Raw genomic sequence first — 24972 nt, 5'->3', positions numbered from 1 at the left:
ACTGGTGTAGGGAACATGTGACTTCCCAGCCTGGTACTGGTGTAGGGAACATGTGACTTCCCAGCCTGGTACTGGTGTAGGGAACATGTGACTGACATGAACATGCTCTCTCTCCCAGATAAAGCACCTCCACATGCTCGGTGTGGCATCGCTGCACTGTCCTGCCAGAGTGAGCAAGAAGACCGTGCTGCTGGTGGAATCCGTTCTCACATCCCACTCAGGGGGACTGGAAGGTACGAGTGTCTGATCGTTAGAAACACATACAAGAAAGCTATTCTTGACAAGTATAAAGATGGGGACCTCTAAAGAACTCAATTTGAGTATTATTTCTTTATATTCTTCTATTATTTCTTTGATTGTTATTCTGTTCCTTGTGTGATGGATCATATATGATACAAATGTAACTGCATTCATGGCTGCTCATGGATCATCGGAGAGGAGATGGATGGATGGATGGATGGATGGATAGATAGATGGATCATCGGAGAGGAGACTGGGAGATTGGATTTTTGAATTTAGGATATTGTAGGAAGCTAGTTTAATTATGCCTTGATCTTTGTTTATTGGTTTGTTTGTGTTGTATTTATTTATTTTTTGTTGTTATTTTGTCTTTTCTTTCTTTTCTTATTTTATTTTATTTAAATTTTTATATTTTTTTTATGGCATATATGATATGATATAGTGAGGAAGGGACAGGACTAAATAAGCGTTCTGCTTCCTCCTGTTCCCTCTCCAACACATTGTTTTGCTGTTGTGCTTTATTTCTGGATGAGACTGTTAAATTGTTTTGCTTTTTTTGTTATTTTGACGCTTTTAATTTGATGGGTTTTGTTGTTGTTCGAGACAAAGCCAACAATAAACTTTATTAAGATTATATAAATAATCCATGTCATAAGGAGTACATTTTAGCTTCTTACCATTTAAAAAAAAAAAAAAAAAAAATAATAATATTTTGTTTTTTTTTTTGTTGCCAAACCGGTGAGTTCCTAAAGTGAAAAGCAAAGAAAGAACCCCCAGCTGACTTGTTGTTGTGGTATTTGTCAGAGTGCGGGGATGAGCTGCCGGCCTCGTTACCTCTGACTCAGTTCAGACCCAACGCTCTGCCTCCCCGAGTCAAGGCCCATGGAGTCATCACTTTAGGTGAGTGTCCTCGCCACAGTTCCCTCTGCTTCCTGTTACCAGCAGCATGTTTAGGTGTTCACCACTACACCTCATCGTTCATGGTTCTGTCTGCTCCAGGTAAACTGTGTCTGCAGCACGAGGAACTGGTCCAGAAGTATTTGCCAGTCTTTGCCAGAGAACTTGAGGTTGGCAGTGAGGTTGCTGTTCGCAACAACATCGTGGTGGTGATGTGTGATCTGTGTGTTCGCTACACCAACATCGTGGATCTCTACATCCCCAACATCTCTGCATGTCTGCGGGACGACGAGGCCGTCATCAGGGAGCAGACTGTGATCATGCTGACCAACCTGCTGCAGGTGGGTGCTGCTCTCACACACTTCTCAAGCAGATACGTTCTCACTTATTTATATAAGTCATCAACGCATCCAAGAGTTTTGTGGCCATTTCTTTGTCTTTCTAATGTCAGGATTATTCAGGGGTTCAGCTTGCCTCATATATTAGTGGGTTAAAAAAACATTTGATGGCTGTTTAAATGATCGTTGAGTCTCACGTCATTAACGGCTACATTTGATTTGATTTGATTTTGTACATGTAAAAAACAACAATTAAAAGAGAAGATAAGAAAACAAAACAAAAAACAACAACAAAACAAAGAATTTCATACTTTAACACTTAAAGTTATAGTATGCAATGTTTGAGAGCTAGCAAGATTTGAAAGTGGCACCTCCTCTAAGCCCCGCCCCCTCCTCCCCCTCCCAGCTTAAATCATGTAAAAACTCTAACCAATCCATTTGGTCCGAATGAAACGGCTTGGTCCAGGACCAGAGGCTTGGCAGGGGGGGAAAGAACCAATCAGATGCCTTCATGCCGCCGCTCTGTTGCCACAGCTACGCCGTAGCCTACGGCGTAGGCTACGGGGTAGCCTACGGCGTAGCCTACCCCGTAGCCTACGCCGTAGCCTACGCCGTAGCCTACCCCGTAGCCTACCCCGTAGCCTACGCCGTAGCCTACGCCGTAGCCTACCCCGTAGCCTACGCCGTAGGCTACACCGTAGGCTACGCTGTAGGCTACGCCGTAGGCTACCCCGTAGCCTACGCCGTAGCCTACCCCGTAGCCTACGCCGTAGCCTACCCCGTAGCCTACGCCGTAGCCTACGCCGTAGCCTACCCCGTAGCCTACGCCGTAGGCTACACCGTAGGCTACGCTGTAGCCTACGGCGTAGCCGTGGCTCTAGAGCCTGCAGCGCACTGCCACCCGCTCTCCACTCTCGCAGGGATGGAGACGCCGGTGGGCAGGACACATGTTTGGGTAAGCACAGCCCACCCCTGCCCCCCCCTAAAACCGGCCTCGCTTACAGGTGAATGAGACATGGGGTAGTTTTGTTGGAAATGTGCTGTCCAAAATGTCCTGGAAAACTGGACTCCTGCAAATGCGCATTCCCCAAAGTTTGTGGGGGCGTGGCTTTGGATGGAGCGCTGACGGGAGGGGGAGGAGGGGGCGGGGCTTAGAGGAGGTGCCACTTTCAAATCTTGCTAGCTCTCCAAAATCATGGATAATACCTTTTTAATATCTTAATTTACATGTGCAAAAAGGAGTAGGAAGAAGTGTAAACTTATTTAATCTTACTCCATTCACTAATCATTTATTAACATGTATTTATAATAACTATAATTATACTCACACACTTATACATACACACACACACATAGTTGAGTATTTCTATATATTTGTACACACATGCCCATATAAATATTTATATAAATATACTTATTTACACCATACTATCTCTATATTAACTCCATCTGCTCTATATCTGTATATATCTACATACTAGGGGTGGGTTAAAAATATCGATATTTTATCGATATACATGTGTAGGAACGATTATCGATACATAAATCCAAGTATCGATTTAAAAAAAAAAATACATTTTTTTTTTAAAATCCCGATTCCCCCCCCCCCCCCCCCCCCCGTTTTATCACCCAGTGCTCCTTGCTAATTCAGTCCTGGGAATTGCTCCCTCTACCAACCCCGGGAGGCCCTACACTGAGCTCAAGTCTCCTCCTTAACCTGAGGAGTGAGCAGGCCGCTTCTTTCCACCAGTCAGGGTGAGGCTTCTCTGGCCGGACATAGCGATGGAAGGATCACGTTATTCCATTATTGTAATTAGAATATCGATATCGTATCGGAAATCGTATCGTCTTGGGACCTAGTGTATCGGAATCGTATCGTATCGGGAGGTCAGTGATGATACCCAGCTCTACTACATACACACACAGTGTTTCCCCTACCATTGTATAGGCCTAAAAAAAATGTAATATGCCAAAAATAAGCGACGTATCCATTCATTCATAAATCAATGATCATTGACGTTTAGGAGCCTCTGTGCAGAGCTGCAACGTGAGTCAACCTGCTTCGTTGCCTAGTAACGATGCGAGTATCGTGCTGAGAGCGCGGGAATATTATTATACATTATGGGATGTATAGAGTTTGTAGCTAGCCAACTATGGCGCCGTCAAAAAAAAGAAAAAATCGCGGGTGACAGACAACATGATATAAAGAAATGTTTCTGCCAGACTCCGGAGCCACGGAAAATAGATTAAGGGAGAGAAACAGAGGAAATAGATGAAGGGAGAGTAACAGAGGAAATAGATGAAGGGAGAGTAACAGAGAGAATAGATGAAGGGAGAGTAACAGAGAAAATAGATGAAGGGAGAGTAACAGAGAAAATAGATGAAGGGAGAGTAACAGAGGAAATAGATGAAGGGAGAGTAACAGAGAGAATAGATGAAGGGAGAGTAACAGAGAAAATAGATGAAGGGAGAGTAACAGAGAAAATAGATGAAGGGAGAGTAACAGAGGAAATAGATGAAGGGAGAGTAACAGAGAAAATAGATGAAGGGAGAGTAACAGAGAAAATAGATGAAGGGAGAGTAACAGAGAAAATAGATGAAGGGAGAGTAACAGAGAAAATAGATGAAGGGAGAGTAACAGAGAAAATAGATGAAGGGAGAGTAACAGAGGAAATAGATGAAGGGAGAGTAACAGAGAAAATAGATGAAGGGAGAGTAACAGAGGAAATAGATGAAGGGAGAGTAACAGAGAAAATAGATGAAGGGAGAGTAACAGAGAAAATAGATGAAGGGAGAGTAACAGAGGAAATAGATGAAGGGAGAGTAACAGAGGAAATAGATGAAGGGAGAGTAACAGAGAAAATAGATGAAGGGAGAGTAACAGAGGAAATAGATGAAGGGAGAGTAACAGAGGAAATAGATGAAGGGAGAGTAACAGAGGAAATAGATGAAGGGAGAGTAACAGAGGAAATAGATGAAGGGAGAGTAACAGAGAGAATAGATGAAGGGAGAGTAACAGAGAAAATAGATGAAGGGAGAGTAACAGAGAAAATAGATGAAGGGAGAGTAACAGAGGAAATAGATGAAGGGAGAGTAACAGAGAAAATAGATGAAGGGAGAGTAACAGAGGAAATAGATGAAGGGAGAGTAACAGAGGAAATAGATGAAGGGAGAGTAACAGAGAAAATAGATGAAGGGAGAGTTACAGAGGAAATAGATGAAGGGAGAGTAACAGAGAAAATAGATGAAGGGAGAGTAACAGAGGCAACAGAGGAAAACATGACAGGTGCAGGTGAGACGGGAGAAAGAGGGGCAGATTGCAGTGGAGAGGGGGCTGCTCAATTACCCTTAAGCCTGAATTATGGTTCTGCGTTAAATCCACGCAGAGCCTACAGCGTAGGGTACCCTACGCTGTAGGCTCTGCGTCGGTGTAACGCGGAACCATAAATCAGCCTTTAGCGTTGCTGACACCCGTCCGACTGGTGACCCAGTAAAAAACAACGCATTTAAACACAGAACATCTGGCTGGGATCCTGAATGGCTTAATAACCATAAATACAGCCCTTGGTTGTACCACACTCCCCATGGTACATTTCCAATTTGTTGTTTAGCTTACATTTTTGTTCTGATTGAGCTTCTTTTTTTGGTAAGCAATAATGATGAAAATAAAATAGATTGTCTTTCCACTAGAACCACTAAAGGTTCATTTTTTCCCCAGGCATTGTCATATGCATGTAACTCTGTTATAACAAAACGGGAGATAAAAAATCCTCTACAATGTTTAAATTGTTTATAACTGATATAATCTCAATTGTGAATAGGGATGTTTTGTGGCATATGTCGTCAGCACAAGCAGCCGTTAAAAGAGGACCATCCCAGAGGGTTTTCATAGAGATCCCTCTGAAATATCTAGAAAAGATCAGACCAGCACACTGCAGCCTTTCAGGCCCATGACACTCTGGTTAAAGGTTAGATTAAGCCTAATGATTTCGTTGAAGTGATATAATAGACCCCTTTCCAGCCTACGTCAACACAGGATGCGCGCGCATTGTTGCGGCGGAAGTGCTGAAGAAGTTGCATGAGTTTGAATAGAGCGAGGGAAGATTTGTTTCTTAAGTTGCGTTTTTGGAGTTGCAGTAACGTTATAGAAGAACAACATGCCCCACCAGCTGTTGTGTGTACGGGTGTACAAATCGAAATCCAGGAACATAATTTTTTTGCAATTCCCAGAGGAAACAGGCCATTTTAAAAGCCCCGTAGGAGCCTGTGGCTGCAAGCATCAAAGAACCGACTGGACCGAGGATCATCTAGATTCATATCTGGTGAGTTATCGTGGCTATCTGGTTTAGCTTTACTTGGATGCCTTTAATTGAGTAACTGTAGGTAGAGTAAGTGTATTGTAAGTGTTTGCTACCATAGACTGTAAGTTTACTACTAGTACTAACTCATACAGCTGAGAGCTTCAGTGTGGTGTACATAATAATAATTAATATTATTAATATTATAGATCCATTGGTGTACAGCAGCTCCACTAACTAAACAGCTGTAACCTCTAGCATCATTGTTGTTTAGGATGTGTGCCCTGGTTGTCTTTTCTCTGATTTGAGCATCTCAGAACACTTAAGAAACTTGAAAAGTGGTTATCTGGTGTTATTTGGCTAATGTGTATCTTTCTTTTTACAGGTGAGATGTCACTGGACCACGAGAGTCCTGATTTTGTGCCCTCTATTTTTTCATACACTAAACAAAACCAAAACCCCGATGCAAAGATCAAAAGGTAAAATACAATAAATGAGACCTAGCTGTTTGTGTTTTTAGCTTAACCTAATGACATGATTAACTCATGAATATTAAGGGTTTACTTATTTTGGTATTAAGCAAACCATAACCGATAATTAAGATGGGAATGTATTGTATTACAGCTTGAGATCAGTATTTTTGTTCATTTGAGTTTTTTTATGTGAAAGTATCAAAGAAAAAAGAAATGGAGTGAAAGACTTCTGGTTGCTCCACCAAACCAACCTGCTCCTGCTCCTGGAGCTCCAGAGGAATCACCAGCATGGATCACAGTCCTAGTAAGTGTAGCCACTGTTGTCATTTCATGTCTCATTGCATTGTATAATGGTTCAACCATGTTGAGTATTCTCCCCCTATGCTGATCTCCACATCCATTCTTTTCTTTACAACCCATATTTATGCACAGTGTAGACTAACACAGTTGCAATTAATCTTAGGTCTATGTATGTGACAAATAAAATCTCCTTGTCCCTGTCCTTTTCTCCTCTCCTATTCACAACTGTCCTTCTGATTCCAATGCCCCTCTTATGTTCTCTATACACCTCTCCATCCATCCATCCATCCATCCATCCATCCATCCATCCATCCATCCATCCATCCATCCATCCATCCATCTCGTCTTCAATTCTCAACTGTTCTCTTTTCTGCTAAAGCTGAAGAGGACATCCCAGTCACGAGGACAGAATACGATGACCTGAACCTGAGGTACACCGAGCTGAAGAGTGACCACGTCAACCTGCAGGAAAAGTATCAACAGCTGCGAGATGAAAATGAGAGACTTAAAGAGGAGCTGAAGAAGTCTACATTTTCATACTCAAATATTAAGTGCAACATGGTACAACTGTTGTTTATCACTGGAATAACATCTGTGCTCTTTGACTTTGTGCACCAAAATTGCAGGAAGTGTAAAAATATTCAGCAAAAAGCTCTCTCTACAGGATCATCTTTTGATAGTGTTAATGAAATGAAGGTTGCAGCTCATGGTGCCACCCTTCGCATTCCAGCTTTCACCAAAGGCAAACGGCAACTTTCTGCACAGGAGGTCGACACATCAAGACAACTGTCACGTGTCAGGATACATGTCGAACGTGTTATAGGGAGATGGAAGAACTTCAGAGTTTTGCAGACAAGAATTCCACTGTCACAGGCTGACCTTCTAGATGATATTGTTATTGTGTGTGCTAGTCTCACAAACCTTAGCAAAAGTGTTGTTCCGAAAAAATCTAAGAAATAAGGGTTCTGAATAATAACATCAAGTCTTGACATTTTTTTATTTTCTCATCAGTGATTTGGAGCTGTGACTATGAATTGAATATCAGCCATTAATGATTTACTTGACTATTAAAGTTTTGCTAATAAACTACTGGAGTTATTTGTTTTTTCTCACTGATTGTGTAAATGTATTGATTATTTTCTCTTTTTAAAGCTACAAACATCCAACTTCCACAGCTGTAAATATGCTGCACAAATATACATATATTCACTATATGTGTTGTATATCAAACTCAGGTATATTATAGATATATTAATCCCCACAAACCCTCAAATAAAAATAATGAATTTACCTAAAAATAATGAACTAAGTTTTAAAAAACAGTATTTTGCATTATATGCCTTTTAATGTTTTTCTTTTTATCGTATTAGTGGGAATAGGTTTCTGTAAATTAATGGTGATAATGTGAGATGCAGGATGGACAATAAAGCTCATATAATTTTTAATTTTTTTTTAAATAACTATCAACTTCATTCAGCCAGCACAGACAAAGGTACACATGACATGACTTTCATTCAAAGGCAATGCTTAATCAAACTCATTAAGAAACAAAGGGGACACAGTAAATTAACAAAAATAATAAGATAAATTGAATAAATATGAAATAATAAAATAACTTAAAATGTCTAGTGTATAAAATACATTCAGTTGACTCATAATTCTTTACAAACTTCAGCTGTGACAGCTGCTGACAGTGTCGCAGCTTCTCCTGAGTGTAAACACTAGGTTTCTCAACCAAATACGGATGAATATCCGGCCATTGGACATCGGGCCACTTTGTGATATCTTCCTCCGGGAAGGAAGTTGCTTTCCATCCGCCAAAGTTAGTTTAGTAACGTAATTTCCACGATCTTTTTCCGTCAATCGGCTGGTGTAAACTGACATGAATTCCGTCTTTCTGCCGCAACAATGCGCTCGCAGCTTGCCTACGTCATACTTGTATACAAACACGGAAAGAGGTCTATTCAGCAACATAGGCCTACAATGATTTTTAATGTAAAACTTTGTTATGTTGCTGCATGTCACATGTCCAATATGCCGTCCCACGTGCCTCATCTGTTTAGGGTTTTTTCGGTGGTAGCGGCCCATTTCTGTACATAAATATAAACAAACATAGCCATTCACCCAATAGTGTTATCTGCAGGCCCCTCACACCACCACCTTACATTTGGATGAGGGTTTCAGTTCCAATGAGTTGCACACGTGTCATTTCTAAGTCACATATTTTGCTTTTTTTAAATGATCAAATGAGAGTCAAAACTACATGTTTCATTGTGTCTTTTATGCTCTGATTAATTAACTCCTCCCAAATGCTGCCAGCGGCTGGACTTGTTTAATCTTTGGATCTCCCATGTTTGATGTTTAAAGTTTAAAAAAAAAAACTGCCAACAGGTTTTCAAGCCAATGTTTGTCCAGAAATATGCGATGCTTTTTTGTCTCAGTTTGCAATAACTTGAGAGATTTCTGTTCCTCTTTCAAAGCATCTCAGATAATGAGTGTTGGTGTTAATGTGAGTGTAAGTGTCTTATTTAACACAGTTTCCACCTGGATGTTTCTAAGTGCTGTGAATACTTTATTTATAGGAGGAGTTTGTGAAATGGAAAGGCTCGCTCTTCTTTCGCTTCATGGTGACGCTGGTTGACCCAGTCCCTGCCATCGCCAGGTAATCTATAGACTGTACTACACAATACTGCTGTATATACATACTACACCATACCCTGTATAGACTATATTACATAATACCGCTGTATAGATATTAGGCATGGGGCGATATACGATATTATCGTATATCGCGATTAAAAAAACGGCCGCGATAACGTTATCGTGGGGTACTGTAATTATCGCCAATTTTTTATTTATTTTTTATTTTTTTGGTCACACAAGGCTACCAGCCAGGTAGAAGCCAGTGTTATTTTTTTCATGTATTTTATTGATATTATTTATTTAATATTTTTTCAGAGAGTAGTACAATCCGTGTGCATTTGACTACTGTGGCACTTTATTTTCACTCAATCTTTGTGTTGGCCATGCAGCTTTTGTTTTGTATACTACAGAGCAGTGCCTTTATTTTATTATTTTTCCAGAGAGCCGTACTAAGTAGCAGGCAGCCAGCCACTGTTAAAGTTTCAGAGAGTAATACAATCAGTGTGCATTTGGCTCTACTTTGTCACTTTATTTCTATTTGTCACTTATTTCTTTCGACTCTCAGGGAAGTATTTTCTTACAAAAAAAGAAAGTTCAAATAAGTACTGGTACCGGTACTATAGTTTACACTTTGTAATGCATAACATTTACAGTACACTATTTGTTCTCTACCTCAAGTGTCACTGTGTTGAGAATGATTTGAGAATAAATGTTCTGAAGGAACCAGTGGATCCACGGTTAGTGTCTTTCCTTGCATTTTAAGAATTTTATAAGCGACACGCTAATATCGTGATAATATCGTAATCGTGATATTTTTGTCCACTAATATCGTGATATGAAATTTTCATATCGTCCCATGCCTAATAGATATCGTTGTTTCCGCTGTTCTAAAAAGCCACACCTGATCTTATGCTTTATAGCCGGAATGTTACATCTAAAGCCTACAGTGCTGTGCAAAAGTTGACATAATAATCAGCAGGGAAATGCTGGAGAGTGGTTTCCATCATGTTGTGGGGTCTGACATCAACTTGAGTTTTTTGAGAGGCAAACTCTAACCTAAAATTGTTAAAGTAGAGCACAACTAAAGCTGTTGTTGTTTGTTTCAGCCTGTGTGAGTACTGCCTGCTCCATCTGCTGCTCAAGAAGAACCCCGACATGTTCAGCCAGCACTTCATCGAGTGCATCTTCCACTTCAACTCCTACGGCAAACACAAGTCCTACAACAAGTTCCCTCAAAATGACAGGTTGATCCAGATTCTTTTTATTGCAAATAATACATGTACACAAGACTCTTGTTATCATGCATGCAGGAAATTAAATCTGAAGATTATTCTTGACTTAATTGTATTTATGAATTTGTCCAGAGAAAAAGTTCGTTTCTCACTGAAAGGAGCTCAAAACCGTGAAAAGCGTTTTCGGATCTATCGCTTCCTTTTGGAGAACTTCACAGACACCCACCGCTTCAACATCACCAACAAGATCAACCAGACTGTCTTAGGTAAGCACCCGGTGGACAGAGCAGGGGGAGTTCCTAAACGCTGACCGTGCTGAGCTTCTCCTACCCTTTATACTCGTTCTCGTGCAGAGGAAAGATCCACCAGGATGGTTTTCTAGAAACTAGATTCTAGAAACCGGATGGTCGGTTTCATGACAGTGATTTTTATTTTATTCATTTCTTTCATTTATCTATCTGTTTTTCATCCTTTTCTTATTCCAGTATGCTTTGCTGATGAAGAGCTGCCACTGGATGCAGAAGGTGCTGAAATTCTGTCGGAGACCTTTAACATCTTGAGTCTGAAGGAGATGAAGCTGCGGATATCGAGTCCCGCTGGAGGAGCTGCAGAAGAAGAGCAGGAGGAGACCATGGCCAGAGCCGTCATGCAGGTGGCGCAGAAGAAGGTGGTGTCCCAGGTGAGAGGGTGGTGTCCCAGGTGAGAGGGTGGTGTCCCAGGTGAGAGGGTGGTGTCCCAGGTGAGAGGGTGGTGTCCCAGGTGAGAGGGTGGTGTCCCAGGTGAGAGGGTGGTGTCCCAGGTGAGGAGGTGGTGTCCCAGGTGAGAGGGTGGTGTCCCAGGTGAGAGGGTGGTGTCCCAGGTGAGAGGGTGGTGTCCCAGGTGAGAGGGTGGTGTCCCAGGTGAGAGGGTGGTGTCCCAGGTGAGGAGGTGGTGTCCCAGGTGAGAGGGTGGTGTCCCAGGTGAGAGGGTGGTGTCCCAGGTGAGAGGGTGGTGTCCCAGGTGAGAGGGTGGTGTCCCAGGTGAGAGGGTGGTGTCCCAGGTGAGAGGGTGGTGTCCCAGGTGAGAGGGTGGTGTCCCAGGTGAGAGGGTGGTGTCCCAGGTGAGAGGGTGGTGTCCCAGGTGAGAGGGTGGTGTCCCAGGTGAGGAGGTGGTGTCCCAGGTGAGGAGGTGGTGTCCCAGGTGAGGAGGTGGTGTCCCAGGTGAGAGGGTGGTGTCCCAGGTGAGAGGGTGGTGTCCCAGGTGAGAGGGTGGTGTCCCAGGTGAGAGGGTGGTGTCCCAGGTGAGAGGGTGGTGTCCCAGGTGAGGAGGTGGTGTCCCAGGTGAGGAGGTGGTGTCCCAGGTGAGAGGGTGGTGTCCCAGGTGAGAGGGTGGTGTCCCAGGTGAGAGGGTGGTGTCCCAGGTGAGAGGGTGGTGTCCCAGGTGAGAGGGTGGTGTCCCAGGTGAGAGGGTGGTGTCCCAGGTGAGAGGGTGGTGTCCCAGGTGAGAGGGTGGTGTCCCAGGTGAGAGGGTGGTGTCCCAGGTGAGAGGGTGGTGTCCCAGGTGAGAGGGTGGTGTCCCAGGTGAGAGGGTGGTGTCCCAGGTGAGAGGGTGGTGTCCCAGGTGAGAGGGTGGTGTCCCAGGTGAGAGGGTGGTGTCCCAGGTGAGGAGGTGGTGTCCCAGGTGAGAGGGTGGTGTCCCAGGTGAGGAGGTGGTGTCCCAGGTGAGGAGGTGGTGTCCCAGGTGAGACAGCACTGGAGTGGGACATTTCTACATGGTCTTTGTTCTTGCTACAGAAGTAGTTCTAGTAGTTCTAGGGCCGTTTCTCATCCAGACGGATAGAGGTGGAGCTAGTTTGATTTGATTTACTTATTTGCACATTTTTACTGTTAAAGAAGCTCATAAAGTCTTCACTACTGAGAGCTGCAGGAATGCACGGCTCCACAGAGTTGTGACTCTTTGTCAGCCTGGCTACAGTGCTGAACAGAAAACGTGGGTTACTTTTGTTATCCTCTATCAACGTAGAATAATAAGCTGTTCTGGCTTTGCGAATGGCTTTTTTATATACTATTAGAATGTCTTTCCATTCACAATAGGAGTCTACAGACTTACAAGAGTACCACTTCCTTTCCATTTTACCCACGTTTTGTTTCAACATGCGGATATCTGAAATATACCAGAGAGTTAAGCTCCTATGGTTGGAAACCCTCCTTTTCAAAGGAGCAACTTCATCTAAAGCTGAATGCAACAAATCAGCAGTGTTACTAGCAAGGAAATGAACATCTGCAGAGGTAGAACCCAGGTCACTGGCCTCGACTACATCACTATTTTCCACTGTCGTAAGATGAGCAATGGCCTCCTTAAATTTAGCAATAACTTCATCAGACAAACATCTGCTAAAATAATACCTCCTATTTTGCTCTTCAACATCGACAATATTAAATTCAAACATTATTAAATAATGGTCGGATAAAAGGGAGTTTACAGGTGACACCAACAGATCATCAGTTTCAACACCGTAGGTGAGAACGAGATCGAGAGTATAATTAAAATGGTGCGTCGGTTTGTCCACTTTTTGTGAGATACCCATTGATTCTAGAAGAGAATTGAAAGTTAATTTAAGATTATCGCTTTCAACATCCATATGAATATTAAAATCACCCACTATGATGAATTTATCTGTGCTGATCAATAATCCAGAAAGGAAATCTGAAAATTCAGACAGAAACTGTAGATAAGCACCAGCAGGGGGCCGGTACACTACCACTAACACAACTGGCTTCTCTGATTTCCAGATCGGAAATTTCAGACTAAGCGTGAGGCTTTCAAATGTATTATAATTGCACTTAGGTTCTGGTTTTGTTTGGAGACTGGAGTTATAAATTGCTGCAACTCCTCCGCCTCGGCCCGTGTTTCTAGGAATGTGATGATTAAAGTAGCCGGGCGGAGTTGATTCATTCAAACTAACATACTCTTCCTCCTGTAACCATGTTTCTGTTAAGCAGAAAATATCACTCCTGCTCTCTGTAATTATATCATTTACTAACGGAGACTTGGAGCTTAACAATCGTATATTTAGTAGTCCGCATCTAATTTTTAGTCTCTTATTGGTACCAAATGTGCATTGGTTTTAATTTTTACAAGGTTATTTTGGTTAACGCCTCTGTGAATTAAATGACGTGACTACTGAGATTAAAGTTCACCAGGCGAAAATGTAATAATGAAAAAAAAAATCGATCTTTAGACATATGAATCGATTCTTAGGAATTAATATGATAATTGATTTAGAATCGGAAAATAATTTTTTTTTTCAATACAGGCCTAGCATCAAGTAGTCCAGTACCTATGTGGATAATAGGCAGCAGAAAGCAAAGAGTTGCAGGATATGTTGCCGTCGCATCCAGGCTCATGTGTTCTGGAGACGGGATGTTTGGAGGAGGTTTCATAGAGCTGCCATCATTCAGAATTCATTTCTTTAGCACATTTTTAGCAAAGAGTGGGCAAAGTAATGCTCACTCCACATGAATTATCTTCAGATAACTTGCGACTCTTCTTGCATGAATCCACAGATGCAGAAGAGGGCATTCATAGAAAACACGGTTCCGCTCATCATCAGCCTGAAGGGGCTGCTGGAGCAGAAACGATCTCCCGTCCTCAGAGACCTCATGGCCTACCTCCAGGTGAGATGCTCCTGTCCCAGACCCCATATTCATCTGGCTAATATAGGGGTAGCTTTATGATATTAGTAGCTACAGGTTAAGAGATTTTCTTTGACATTAGTCCGTTTGGATGACCAGAATGGTGTTAGATTGACCCACTGAGTAGCAAACCCCCCAGTCTGGGCTTCGGCAGGAGGGTCCCCCCTTATGATCCAGGTCCTGGTCCAGGTTTCTTCCCTCCTAAAGGGAATTTTTCTTGCCACTGTTTGGCTTAAGGCTTTTCTCCCACTAGGAGAGTTTTTACCTGCCATTGTTTATGTAATAATTGCTCAGGGGTCACCGGAAAGCGTCTAGAGCAGGGGTGGCAATCCTGGTCCTCGATGGCCGGTGTCCTGCATGTTTTAGATGTTTCCCTGCTTTAACACACCTGATTCTAATTAATCATCGTCATCAGCTTGTCATCCAGGGCTGCATAATTCTGTTAATGACACAGTCACTTGTATCATGGTGCAATGAAACAGGGAAACATCTAAAACCTGCAGGGACACCGGCCCTCCAGGACCAGGATTGCCCACCCCCGGTCTAGAGACAACATCTGTTGTATTAGACGCTATACAAATAAAATTGAATTGAATTCAAACTGCAGTGTGGCATTTCAGACGTTAATATCAACCCTATTTTCATATATCTGTTTTTAGTATAACTACATCTGTCTAGTTTGCGAGGTTAACTTGCTAAAGAAGAGTAACTGAGAACGTTCTGGAAAATATTGCTCTCTGCAGTGGAGAACCAGAAGTGACTGCACTAAGTCAAGTGATGTGTCTGATTCCCTCGTTCAGGCAACGATGCAGGATTATCGCAACGAGGTGAAGGAGTTTTTCTCTGGTGATGAGCAGCTGGCGGCTGAATTAGAGTTTTCTCTGGAGAAGGCAGAAAAGGAAAAAAAGATGGATGACTGCTCCCAGTCAGGAGACGCCAGAATGCCAACTTCCCAGGTTAGAGCCGAGCACATCAGAGAAACAACCCCTGTGAACAAACCCTGTTAAATACGGGGAAGTGAGGAGGCTGAGGCAGAAATCAAGGTACCCTTGTATGGGCAGTTATTACAAACACAGTAATACAGACCACTGACAACCACCCTGAGTTCTTATACACCTCCCCACATGGATTAGACAAGACCACACACACACACACACACACACACACACACACACACACACACACACACACACACACACACACACACACACACACACACACACACACGACTTGGCCAAGAGTATTTACATAATATATCACATCATCCCCCTTATAATTATACTACCCACATCCGATCTCTGTGTGGCTCCTTCAACACAAATTGCAGACAGTTATCCAGCTAAACTCCCCTCTCGCTTCCCACACTTGGTACGATCCAGGAAGTATAAATAGCTTCTTTTTTTTTTTTATAAGATAAGATATCCTTTATTTTCTCCCTCAGTGGGGAAACTTATTTTGTTGTCAGCAGTACACTTAGCACACACATGTAGGGGAGGGGTAAAAAGACTGAAAAGTCTGAAAATATACAAACTCAAAGAGGATAATGGACAAATATCTAAGAATTAAAAGGTGGATATGAATAACAAAAATAAATTAAGCATTTAAATTCACATAATGAAGCATAGAAAAGGAGAGGAATTATTAAATTAAAGTAACAAATAATGTCTACACTTATTTTACTTTCATTTTTGTTTTCTACTCTTTTGTGACATGTTAAAAAAATCTTAAAATCGTTAATTAAACCCCAGAAGGAGAGGATAGACCTTATTCATCATTTTAAAATGTACTTCTTTAACTTTAGGCAAAGTATAAATAGCTCTGACCAGCCACAGAACAATCTTTTGTCACAGAACACAGGTAAGTGTTTTAATCCACTCACACCTTGCAGACATGTCAGCAGTGCTCAGAGTTCCACCAAACAACTGGTTCTGCCCCCCCGGCTGATTTATGTACCATATTTTGGTAGGACTGACTTCCATAGCTGCCAAGAACTGCATGCCAAAGAATCCTCCTAGGTGACAAAATCACAAACATGAATACACATAGCATGACATTTAATCATGTGGCATGGAGGGATGGGAAACCTCCATTACAGCTTCTGTCAGGATAATTAGTAGTGGTGGTCATATTGAAACATTTGAATCTAAAATCTGATCTAAAATGTAGAGTACAGACCAAAGGTTTTGACACACTTCCCCATTTGTTTGAATGAAAAGGTGTGTCCAAAATTTTGGTCTGTACTGTACATTAAAAATAACACAATAGAGTAGTATTTTTCTTATTTGATGCCTCATTTGAAGCCTCATACTGTACTTTTATTCTGACTCTGGAGATAATTTGTCTCAAACTCCAAAATCACTTGTATGGCTGGAAAAGTCCAAATGTACTCCAGTCTTAATATTTTTACATGCGATTAGATTCCTTGGCATCAAATTCAAAATAAGCACTTTTTTTTCTTTAAAACAACAATATTCTTCATCTTCAACAACAGAACCTATTCAGAAATACTTATTTTACTGAGACTTAAAGACTGAAACCTTTTTTGTTTTGGAAATTAGGTTTTCACATTGATGTTTCCAAAGTTCTTAACTGGTATTCAGAGTAGGAATATTGTAATTCAGAGAAAACAAGATTAGAAAGCAGGACTGTAAAAGTATATGTAAATGACTTGGTGTCTCTTACAGTTTAACATTTGTCCATTTTGATCAGTGTCTAAATTAGTTGTACTGATATAAAATGGAAAGAGCTGAGGTATATTTATCATCAATCCTGTGAGTAATAATGGGCCTTTCAAAATCTCCTTAAAGTGGTTTAAAAAATGGAGTTCAGGTAATATCTAAATCAGGATTGATTCCTGTAGGAGGCTTTTCACACAAAGGGACTACAGGATTTTCTTCTATTAAAAGTAGTGCTGTCAGGCGATTAAAAAATGTAATCCAATTAATTACAGGATTTATAATTAATCAAATTAATCGCATTTTAATCTAATATATGCTAAAGGTCCCCAAATAAACAATTTGAATTGTAGGACATTGCAAAATTGCAGTGCATGCCTAATGAATTGAATACACTAAGAAGAGAAGATTTAAAATCCACATTTTTATAGGTGAAGTGTTTCATAAATGAAATCCAAAAGAAAAAGCTCAAGCACATCAGCAAACCAATTAGGCCAGGTTCATTATTCAAAAATGCAATACAAATACAGTTAAATAAATAAAATTCAGAAATAAAATAAGGCTGAGTCTCAAATAGGCACTTAAGCAGACTCAATTCAAAATTATACAAATTGACCTGCAATCAGAAGCAACCCACTTTGCGATTGAGTTTCAGTTTTTCTGTCGTGGCTTTGCGCGCCAAACTGACAGCCCTAAATAAAAGTATATGTAGGTGAGCTTTTCTTGGCTCCGGTCACTGATGGTTCACTGTTCTGGTGTCCCTCAGGGTTCGGTCCTCGGCCCCCCCAACCTGCCTTTTACCTTCACCACCCCGCAGCCGCCGCGGCCCAGTCACCCCGCGGGCAGGACCACTCTGAGTGACCGGTAGGTTGGCTTTGATTGGTGACCCAATAAGGGGGCCAAAAAAAAGTTAAATCTAGAGAATTCAGTTCAGAAGATGTTGAAGTTATCTTGTTGAAAATGTGTGTGATTGTGTCTCTGCGTTTTGTCAGGCACCTGCCCTGGCAAGGTGAAACAGGCCCCTTGAAATCCATCGCTCTGGAAGAGACAGGTATGAAGAAATGATTTACCACTCGGTCTGAAGAAGCCATTAAAGCACCCGAGGGAAACCTGTCCAGATAACACTGCTTGGGAGTCCGTTGTTGACGTGGTGCCATTATCAGGTTTGGGGGGTGGGGGAGTGGTCATGTGACTGGTCATGTGACATGTGACTAGTCAGATGAAGGCTGAACACAGAGCTCATTGTTTTACAGTCATAGCAACCAATGACAAGCCTGATTTCTTCTTCTTTTTTTTTTTTTTTTTTTTAAACCTTGTCTGCAAACATATCAATGGTTGATACCATGCCGGTAAAAACCAAAGGCATATATATGTGCATTATTACTATATTTAATATATATACATATATATACGCATACATACTGTAGCAGGGCGAGTGCTACGGGGCCGGCCGACAGGATAGAGAGGACACGGAGTTTCAGTGCAGAACTCTTTATTCACCAGAATACACAGGACACACGTGCTTCAGCTCCTTCCCAGCAGACCCTTTGCTGCTGTGCAGCCACGCCTTATAAAGGCAGGCAGGGTGGAGAGGTTGATGGGACACACCTGTGACCCATCACCTGAGTGGCTGCTGCTCCTCCACCCTGCCACACATACGCATACACATACATAAATATACACATACAAACCCAGTGATTTTTATTTATTTATTTATTTATTTTTGGGGGGGGGGGGGGGGTGACATCCACTGCCAATCCAGGAAGCAGGAACACATGGAGGCCTCACGTCAAGCACTGGAAATCTGCAACACAAACCACAAACAAAACACAAAACCGACACGGAGCCGACCCTGGACAGGTCTCCAGTCCATCACAGGGCCACATAGATAAACAGACGACCAGACACACTCACACCTACAGGCGATTTCAAATCACCAGTTAACCTAATATGCATGTTTTTGGACTGTGGGAGGAAACCGGAGTACCCGGAGGAAACCCACGCAAGCACGGGGAGAACATGCAAACTCCACACAGAAAGACCCTGCCGGGCCTGGGAGTCGAAGCGGGAACCTTCTTGCTGCAAGCAGCGATGAACAGGCCCTCGCACCCTTGTGCACGTTCAGGCTGCAGTGGAAGCTTGTATGACTTGATGTAGATTCTTCAGGCCTGGACATTTAAAGGATTGACACCAGCTACGACTCTCTATATCAAACCATTCAAAAGTTATGGCAGAAACTAGGAACTATCAGATATCGACCAATCAGATGAAGGGGCGGGGCTAATTTGCACCCTGTCCATGGTGGACCCCTAACCCGGGTCACCAGCCGGTCCAGCCTCCAGAACCACAGCACCAATCACATCCAACTGTTGACTAGATGGACATCATTAGCCCGATTAACCACAGTTTTTCTGATGTTTCATGTGTTTGCTTGAAGTGCACCATGTCAATCTGCAGTGGAAACAGCCTGTAATAATCTGAATGTGTTTACAGCCATGCCTAAAGGAGCTGCCAAAAACAGACTCTTCAGCACCCCACACAGAGGTAAGAGAGGAGCACTCTGCAGACCTCCATCACCTGACATGTTCCTGTTGTAATGTAATGCTGACCCTGCCGACACACACCTGTCTCTCTGATCCAGGCATCGACATCAGCTTAACGTTTAGCGAAGGATTCAGTGCCATCTTAAGTGACCGAGGAACAAGTAAGTTTGTCCACCATCCAACTTTCTCTTTCATCCTGGGATCTCTCTCCTTCCACCTGTCCCCTCCCTCTCTCCTTCGTCCAGCACGGCTCCTTCTCACGTCTTCTGCTTCCTTTAAAACCATGTTTTAAAGGCAGTGCTCTGCCCTTGTTCCACAGGTCCTGCTGGGGAGATGTCCACTGGGGACGTTGAGGAGCAGACCAACGAACAGCAGTAAGTGTGTTCTTCTGTCATCAATTCCACCTTCTGCTCCTGCATGTAATGATTTGATTTCTTGTCAATAAATCCTGAGAAAACATGCTTGATCAGAGCAGAAATCCCGTGTTCCAGATGTAACGTGGAGGACCACCTTTTCCTCCTGCTGTACATCTAAGCTTCTCCTTTTCACTTCGTCTGCATTTGCTGTCTATTACGGTCATCAGTTGGTCTTTTTAAAACCCAGTGAGCTTCCCCCACATGTAACATGTTGGCTCGTCATCAAAACAGATGTTGCAAATTGTCAGAATGACACCAGAGCAGCTTCCTAACCTGGAATGGAATGCAGGTTTTAATGAAAACAAGCTCAGAACAAAATTTCCAAAAACGCAACAGAAGACAATTTGACCGGAGCTATAGCGGGAATGGACAAGACGTCACAGATGAAACTTCACAGCGGGTTACATCCACTGAGTGTCAGAAAGAGTGAGTGTCAGAAAGAGTGAGTGTCAGAAAGAGTGAGTGTCAGAAAGAGTGAGTGTCAGAAAGAGTGAGTGTCAGAAAGAGTGAGTGTCAGAAAGAGTGAGTGTCAGAAAGACTGAGTGGCAGAAAGACTGAGTGGCAGCATAAACTTTCAGTTTGAGCAACTGGAAAACATCTAAAAAGGGAAAGAGCTGTTGTGGGATCGACTGTACTCATAGATTTAGCAAGAAATCTGAGTTATCGTTTTACAGATTGCCGAAAAATAAGCTTAAGAGAGACAAAGGGATTGCTGCAATTCACAGAAACTGGATTTGCGGTTCCCATTTTGTATCAGGTAATGTTGGATTTTTGGGTACCTAACGTTAAACGGTCAGATCATAAAGTTTGGTGTCCTCATCACTTTAATTTCTACAACAAATCCTGCCTTGAAGTCGGACCAAGCGCCAAGACTTTTGTATCTTCAAGCTTTGCTTCGTGTATTTCCCCGGCGTAGAAATTAAGTACATATAAATATCAGGAAACTGGATTGGTGTCCAAATATTAATGTCCATGGACCACTGGTTCATAATTCAATTCAATTCAATTCAATTCAATTTTATTTATATAGCGTCTAATACAACAGAGTTGTCTCTAGACGCTTTACAGAGACCCATACCCAGAACATGACCCCCGAGTAGTTATTACATAAACAATGGCAGGTAAAAAACTCCCCTAGTGGGAGAAAAACCTTAAGCCAAACAGTGGCAAGGAAAAACTCCCCTTTAGGAGGGAATAAACCTTGAGCAGGACCAGGCTCATAAGGGGGGACCCTCCTGCCGAGGGCCAGACTGGTGGGTCAGGGACGGCAACAGCACAGCAGGCAGGTGGAAGCAGCAACGGGATGACCAGGGGTGGGGACCGCAGGCCAGCACGCAGCTCCCGAAGCTCCGGCCCAATCAGCAAGTCCCAGGTTGGGGTGCAGGGTCAGGGAAAGACTTGTGCTCTGTAATGCAAGCTACAAGCCACCCACGACCACCTGCAGGACAAAAGAGAGAAAAGGGAGGAGAAGGGGGGGCCAGCAACGGGATGACCAGGGGTGGGGACCGCAGGCCAGCACGCAGCTCCCGAAGCTCCGGCCCAATCAGCAAGTCCCAGGTTGGGGTGCAGGGTCAGGGAAAGACTTGTGCTCCGTAATGCAAGCTACAAGCTACCCATGACCACCTGCAGGACAAAAGAGAGAAAAGGGAGGAGAAGGGGGGCCAGCAACGGGATGACCAGGGGTGGGGACCGCAGGCCAGCATGCAGCTCCCGAAGCTCCGGCCCAATCAGCAAGTCCCAGTTTGGGGTGCAGGGTCAGGGAAAGACTTGTGCTCCGTAATGCAAGCTACAAGCCACCCACGACCACCTGCAGGTTCCGGTGTCCGGCAAAGGATGCTGCAACATGGACAAAAGAGAGAAAAGGGAGGAGAAGGGGGGGGCCAGCACAAGAAACTACAGGAGCGACTCTGACACACTAAAGTTTACACTACCTAGAGATTTACCAACACCAGCTAGAGGTTTACTAAACACTAACTATAGGCTTTACTAAACAGAAATGTTTTAAGTTTAGTTTTAAAGGTGGGGGTGGTGTCAGAACCCCCATAAGAAGATAAGAAATCCTTTAATAGTCCCCCAGAGGGGAAATTTCCAGGAAATTTCTTGGTAACTGTACCAAATATTAATGTCCATGGACCACTGGTTCTTGGTAACTGTACCAAATATTAATGTCCATGGACCACTGGTTCTTGGTAACTGTACCAAATATTAATGTCCATGGACCACTGGTTCTTGGTAACTGTACCAAATATTAATGTCCATGGACCACTGGTTCTCGGGGTAACTGTACCAAATATTAATGTCCATGGACCACTGGTTCTTGGTAACTGTACCAAATATTAATGTCCATGGACCACTGGTTCTTGGTAACTGTACCAAATATTAATGTCCATGGACCACTGGTTCTCGGGGTAACTGTACCAAATATGAATGTCCATGGACCACTGGTTCTTGGTAACTGTACCAAATATTAATGTCCATGGACCACTGGTTCTCGGGGTAACTGTACCAAATATGAATGTCCATGGACCACTGATTCTTGGTAACTGTACCAAATATTAATGTCCATGGACCACTGGTTCTTGGGGTAACTGTACCAAATATTAATGTCCATGGACCACTGGTTCTTGGTAACTGTACCAAATATTAATGTCCATGGACCACTGGTTCTTGGTAACTGTACCAAATATCAATGTCCATGGGCCACTGGTTCTTGGTAACTGTACCAAATATTAATGTCCATGGACCACTGGTTCTTGGGGTAACTGTACGGGTCACTGTCAAGTCCAACTACCTTTAATTTAAGCTGATAATCAGCTGTTATCACGTCTTCTCCACTAGTTCAGTGCAGTAAGGGGGCTGGTCCAGTGGGGAAGTGACATCAATGCAAACCCTCTATAGCAACTTGCTGTCACTTGTCTTTATTTATCTTGGTAACAATTCTTAGTGCAGTGGGCTGTTCCTTTGTCCCAGAGAAGGTTCTGGTGCTCACGGGACTCACTTTGGTCTTCAGCCGCAGTTTTTAGGTGGAAAGCTTGGGTTGTGGACCCACGTTTGCTTTTGTGAAGATTTAATTTACACAATCGAGTCACTTTCCGTGTCAATGGTTTCAGTGTTCTACCTGATTGAAGAAGTTTCATGGGATTTTGCTCCGTCCATTTTACATTGGTTTAGTGTTTTTCACATTTTCAATAAGTATGGGTGTAAAACATTCGATTTTCACTTATACTAAAGTATGCCTTTACTTTGGTTGTACTTGTCGCAATGATAATAAAGACATCGGAGATCTGTCCATGGAAGTCTGATCACAAATTGTTAGACATGTATCACACGCGTGTCACAGTCTAAGGACTCGGTTACTTCAGAAAAAGATGTTTTTGCTCATTTCTGAAGGAGTTTCGATCAATCGAGACCAATCCAGTCGCAACTTGTGAGGTTGGCCCAACGAAAGGCCCCTGTCTTGTTGGGTAAAGGTCATGTCTGTGAATTCAGAGAACACTAACAACGTTTGTGATGGAGTTTTCTGAAAATTAAAAAAGGAATGTCTCTGCTCTCCAACAAGAAACTTGCTGCATCTCCAGTTGATCCACAGTGGATCCTAGGAGTAGGATTTTTGATTTGAAGATTTTATTTCGAACATGCATGATAAAAAAGTGAAAAAACAGAATGAATGAATAGATAGATAGATGGATGGATGGATGGATGGATGGATGGATAGATATAATACTCAATTATATGTATATAAATATAGTCAAAAGCAAATCAAGGCAAACAAAAGAAAACAAACGCCCAGCATTAGGTTGTGTTACTATGTATGTATGTACTAATGGACATAATTATAATGCATAGTATTACTTTACTATAATACTACAATATAATAGAGAACAATAGACGACAATGCTATAACAATATACTTGAGTAACTATAAGAGTAGATATGCTATATATACACTGGTTCATATATTTACCTCCAATTATATACTTAAATATATATACTTATATACTTATATACTTACTTGGCCCTGTGATGGACTGGTGACCTGTCCAGGGTGTAACCCCTGCCTCTCACCTAAAATGAGCTGGGATAGGCTCCAGCAGACCCCCGTGACCCCGCAAGGGATAAAGCGGGTAAGATAATGGATGGATGGATGGATATATACTTAAAAATTACTATAAATCTATATATCGACATATCTACATATAACTATAAATCAGTATATATTAATAGAGATATAGATACACAAATACTGTACGTATAATACAACTCAATATATCCATATACAATATACATATAACATAAATACCTACATAAAGATGAGGTGATACAGGATGTGATGGTTCTGCTGCACCCGCATTTATGGACCAGTGAAAAGTCAAATATTTCAGCAGATTACTTCCCATCTGTAACAAGACATGGAACCAACTGGGCAACAAAAACATATGAGATGCACACGAATATAGAACATGATGAGCTGCATAAATAAACAGTTGTTCCAGTTTAAGGACCTTTCAGTCTGGTTGCATGTCTTCATGCACAGTTTTATCATTTATTTGTTTTAGTCAGCCTCTTAAAAAAAAAAAAAGGGTCAGATTAGTTAGCTAAATTTGTTTTAAAAGATATTTAAAGGTGTATTTGTTGTTCAGGTGTGAGTTTATGGATGTGTTGTGTTTCAGGTGTGCTGGGCCGAGGCAGTGGAACGTGCAGACTCCGCTCCGCCAGAAGAAAGCAGTTTAGTGGTCACACAGCTTCATACGCTGCTCTCATGTTCTCTTCATGTTGCTGTTCTTACTTGTGATGGTCAGTATTTGTATCTGCATGATCATTTTCTTGTTTGTTTGTGCCACTGTCCTTTTGCTTTTGTTAAATATAATAAAAAGGTTGTATTAAAAAAAAAAAGTTTTCCCTATTCAAGGTCTGTACTCGATCAGAACAACTTTAAATCTGTTTTTAAAGGTAAAAGTCTTGAACGTGTCCATGGTGTTGTGCTGGTTGTGGCCAGCAGAGGGAGATAGTTCACTAGAGCACCGCTTTAAAATACTGGTTCAGGCAAGAACAGATTTAATGTTTTAAAGGGGACATATTATGGCATTTAATGTATATTTTAAACAGTCCTTGAATGTCTTAAAAACAATCTAAAGCTGGTTTTTTCTACATAAATCAGAAATTCAGCCTGTGGGGCATGTCTCTAGTTTTACCGCTTCTAACCTCATTATCTGTGAGTGATTCTATGATAATGAGGCTCTGTG

General features: G+C 42.3%; 1 protein-coding gene across 1 annotated transcript in view; it reads left to right on the top strand.

The window, feature by feature from the left end:
* Nucleotides 1-24609, top strand: part of ncapd3 (non-SMC condensin II complex, subunit D3) — a 69554-nt gene extending 44945 nt beyond the window's left edge. Inside the window, exons 21-35 of the mRNA XM_061745402.1 lie at nt 119-233; nt 1045-1140; nt 1240-1478; nt 9129-9208; nt 10296-10433; nt 10554-10687; nt 10907-11100; nt 13967-14077; nt 14896-15051; nt 17537-17634; nt 17763-17821; nt 19264-19314; nt 19412-19474; nt 19633-19687; nt 24400-24609. Of these exons, the coding sequence (XP_061601386.1) occupies nt 119-233; nt 1045-1140; nt 1240-1478; nt 9129-9208; nt 10296-10433; nt 10554-10687; nt 10907-11100; nt 13967-14077; nt 14896-15051; nt 17537-17634; nt 17763-17821; nt 19264-19314; nt 19412-19474; nt 19633-19687; nt 24400-24460 (1650 nt within the window). The 3' untranslated portion in view covers nt 24461-24609. The remainder of the gene's footprint in view (nt 1-118; nt 234-1044; nt 1141-1239; nt 1479-9128; nt 9209-10295; nt 10434-10553; nt 10688-10906; nt 11101-13966; nt 14078-14895; nt 15052-17536; nt 17635-17762; nt 17822-19263; nt 19315-19411; nt 19475-19632; nt 19688-24399) is intronic.
* Nucleotides 24610-24972: the final 363 nt, after the last annotated feature.

Source organism: Cololabis saira, chromosome 17 (assembly GCF_033807715.1).
Source record: "Cololabis saira isolate AMF1-May2022 chromosome 17, fColSai1.1, whole genome shotgun sequence".
Lineage (NCBI taxonomy): Eukaryota > Metazoa > Chordata > Actinopteri > Beloniformes > Belonidae > Cololabis > Cololabis saira.
The sequence above is the reverse complement of the archived record's forward strand: the minus strand, read 5'-3'. Positions and strand labels throughout refer to the sequence as shown.